The sequence below is a fragment of the Rhinolophus hipposideros genome, assembly GCF_964194185.1.
Source record: "Rhinolophus hipposideros genome assembly, chromosome: 10".
In the NCBI taxonomy this organism is placed as follows: Eukaryota; Metazoa; Chordata; class Mammalia; order Chiroptera; family Rhinolophidae; genus Rhinolophus; species Rhinolophus hipposideros.
The window spans coordinates 23,224,676-23,227,437 of record NC_138056.1 but is presented as its reverse complement, the minus strand read 5'-3'; the positions used below and the strand labels follow the sequence as shown (position 1 = coordinate 23,227,437).

Below are 2,762 nucleotides of genomic sequence, written 5' to 3'. Positions count from 1 at the left end.
TCCTTAAAGAGCCTTTCTGAGCAGGGATGCAGCAACAGAACCAAATATATTTTGCCCTTGGTTTTCCCCAATTCCCTCCTGACTTGGCAGTGTTGGGGATCGCCTACCCTGGTCTTTGGAGCCCCTGAATGCCAGCGGGGCAGTAGCTTCCAGACCCCATGAGAGAGAGAGCTCTCTCAGCAGCAGCACAGAGAGAAGAGAGACAATGAGATTTACCACGTAAGTGGGCACTGTATGAGTATGTGCTGGGAGCAACAAGAATAGCAGTAAATACAGAACAGAAAATATCGATCTTTGAAATGACAACAAACGGGACACAATATCTAAGCACTAACACCTAAAGAGGTGAGCTGCTCTGGTGAGCAGCTCCTCAGGAGAGAGAGGCCGACTTCTTTCCAGGCTGCCTGGTCTTCAGTCCTTGTAACTTTTCATCTTTCAGCGCCTTTAAGAACTTATCTGCAGGAGAGCAAAACAAACTTAGCTGGAGGAGAGATAAGGGCTTTTCCTAACACTTTCAAAGCAATTATGTGTCCCCTACATGAGCCCCAAACCCATTATGATCTGAGATGGGTGGGGGGAAAAACCCTAACAGCCAAAACATGTGGAGAACATACAGTTGAGCAATCCAGGACTTAGAAAGCCCAAGTTTTCTAGGACTTGTTTTCTTCCCCTAGCTATGGGGAAGAGGGCATTACAAGGTGCCTATGAATTGGGGACTATTCCCACCACAGCATCAACCTAAACATTTAGGTTATTTCATACTCCCCTTCCCTGCGTGGCGGGCAGAGGGGCTAATGTTACCTCTAATATACAATCGTGGTTCTTTCCTGAACCATCTGCCCTCCTCCAGTGGTCAAATGCTAGCCTTAGCCAGAACCGGTGAGGGAAAAGACAAAGTCTGCAGAACAGCCTATGGCTACTGAATATTCTACAGTGCAACAGGTCCTTCTGGGAGTAGAATTGGATATAACAATTTTACTCTCCAACAGGGAGGAATCAGTCTGCTTGCATGCTAGAGGAATCCCACCTACATCAGCACACCTGGTCTGCCCTGGTCCAGATCCCTAAAACTTCAGACCTGAGATCAAATGGCAGAGTCCAGGACACTGTTGAGAGGACTACAAGGCCAGGGCCAGGGGTCACAGGGATGCTACCTTCCAGCTTTGAGAAGTGAAGGGGCCCAAAGCCCCTCAGCGAATGTCCTTGGGCCTCCTGGGTCTTGCACAATTCCTGCCTCCCCATTACAGACACTCCAACTGGCCTTCACCTACTTCCCTCACCTCCCAGCGAGGACCCCAGTTTAAGACAAACACTAAATCTCAGGTCTGGAGAGAGAGGGGCTGTATATGGTAGGTGGAGCTCCAGGGGTGGGAGTCTTACTGTGCAGGAGGCTTGACATTCAGGAAGGGGGCTGTGGTGGATAGAGTTTCGGGTTTGGAGGCTCAGACTCCAGATTATGGAAAGGGCTCAGGACTGAGGAAGAATGGAGTTTGGGACAAAAGGGTCTGCGAAGTCCAGATTTGTGGTTAGGGAAAGTCAGTTGGAATCCAGGATGGGAGTCGGAGTTCTGGGGGGATCGATTTGGGATCTGGGATTCCTGCATGCTAGAGTCTGAACCCGAGGCCACATTGCGGGGGAGGGCATAAGGGGGGGGGGGCATGGAGCCAAGGAGGGAGCCGAGGAGACTAAGGATGGGCTCTGGCTGCCCGGGAAGGTCACGCACAGCGTTGGGAGTCGAAGCCGTCCCCAGTGATGGTAAGCAGCTCCAGCTCCTTAATCCGGATCTCCAACTCGCACAACTCCTCCGGGTGGGAGGCAGAGGCAAGCTGGGGGGTGGTGGGGCTGGGCGCCAGGGACGAGGCAGCCACCTCGGGCCCCGGCGGCGAGTAAAAGAAACGCAGAGGCTCATAGGGGATGGAGGCTAGGCCGGAGGGCCAGGCCGGGGGACAGGGGGCCTCCCTGGAGGGACCCAGGCCAGGCGGCGGCGGGGGTGCTGGGGCCGGCGGCGCCAGAGGCAGTGGACGGCCCCCTACCGCCCCGCCCGCCGGTGCCCCGCCCGCCTTCAGCGGCACAAAGAGTTTCTTCCAGATGTTGAAGTCACTGAGCGGGGACGAGGAGATCCCGCGGTCGTAGAGGGACGGAAAGTAGAGGGGCGGGCCCGGCCGCTGGCTCATCGTGGGGCTGTGGCTGCCGCGCCGCCCCTTAGGCATCATTTAAATGAGAGGCTGCGTGGGGAGAAACCCCGCGCCCGCAGACACGCGCCTGCTCCGAGTCGCAGGGTTCTGAGGTTCCACAGGCCACGCCCGGAGCAAGTGTGGCCCCACCCCTTCGCCCCCGCCGCGGCCCAAACAGGCGGGGTTCTGAGGTCGGGCCGGCCACGCCCCGGAACGCGATCTCGCCCAATGACCGCAGGCCAAGTAGGCGTGCCCTAGTGCGCTGCCCAACCCCTAGCTTTCTGCTTCACCGGGAAATCTTACCCTCTCGGCCACAGTGTCTCCTCCAATCCCCAGCCGGATCGGCCCCTTGACTCCTCCCACAGCCCCTAAATTCCACAACCTCGCTCCCGTGCTATTGCACCCCCGAGGTCCAGCTTTCACATCCTAGTAGTACCTCATCCGAAAGCACGAAGCTGGGAGTTGGCCAGAACTGCAAGACGAAACTTTCTTCAGTCTTCCTCTCCTTTTATGGGGAGAAAAAAAAAAGTGTTTCCTACAAACCTATTCTCTGCCCCACCCAACTTTCCTTACCACTGCTCACCGCAA

At 56.0% G+C, this 2,762-nt stretch overlaps 1 protein-coding gene across 1 annotated transcript; it reads right to left on the bottom strand.

The window, feature by feature from the left end:
- Window positions 1–370: 370 nt before the first annotated feature.
- On the bottom strand, window positions 371–2,210 carry LOC308503937 (uncharacterized protein C11orf91 homolog; the record flags this gene model as incomplete). Its single annotated transcript, XM_081063728.1, has 2 exons — window positions 371–456; window positions 1,724–2,210. The coding sequence occupies 2 exons, from the start codon at window positions 2,208–2,210 to the stop codon at window positions 371–373; spliced, it is 573 nt and encodes a 190-aa protein (XP_080919854.1).
- Window positions 2,211–2,762: the final 552 nt, after the last annotated feature.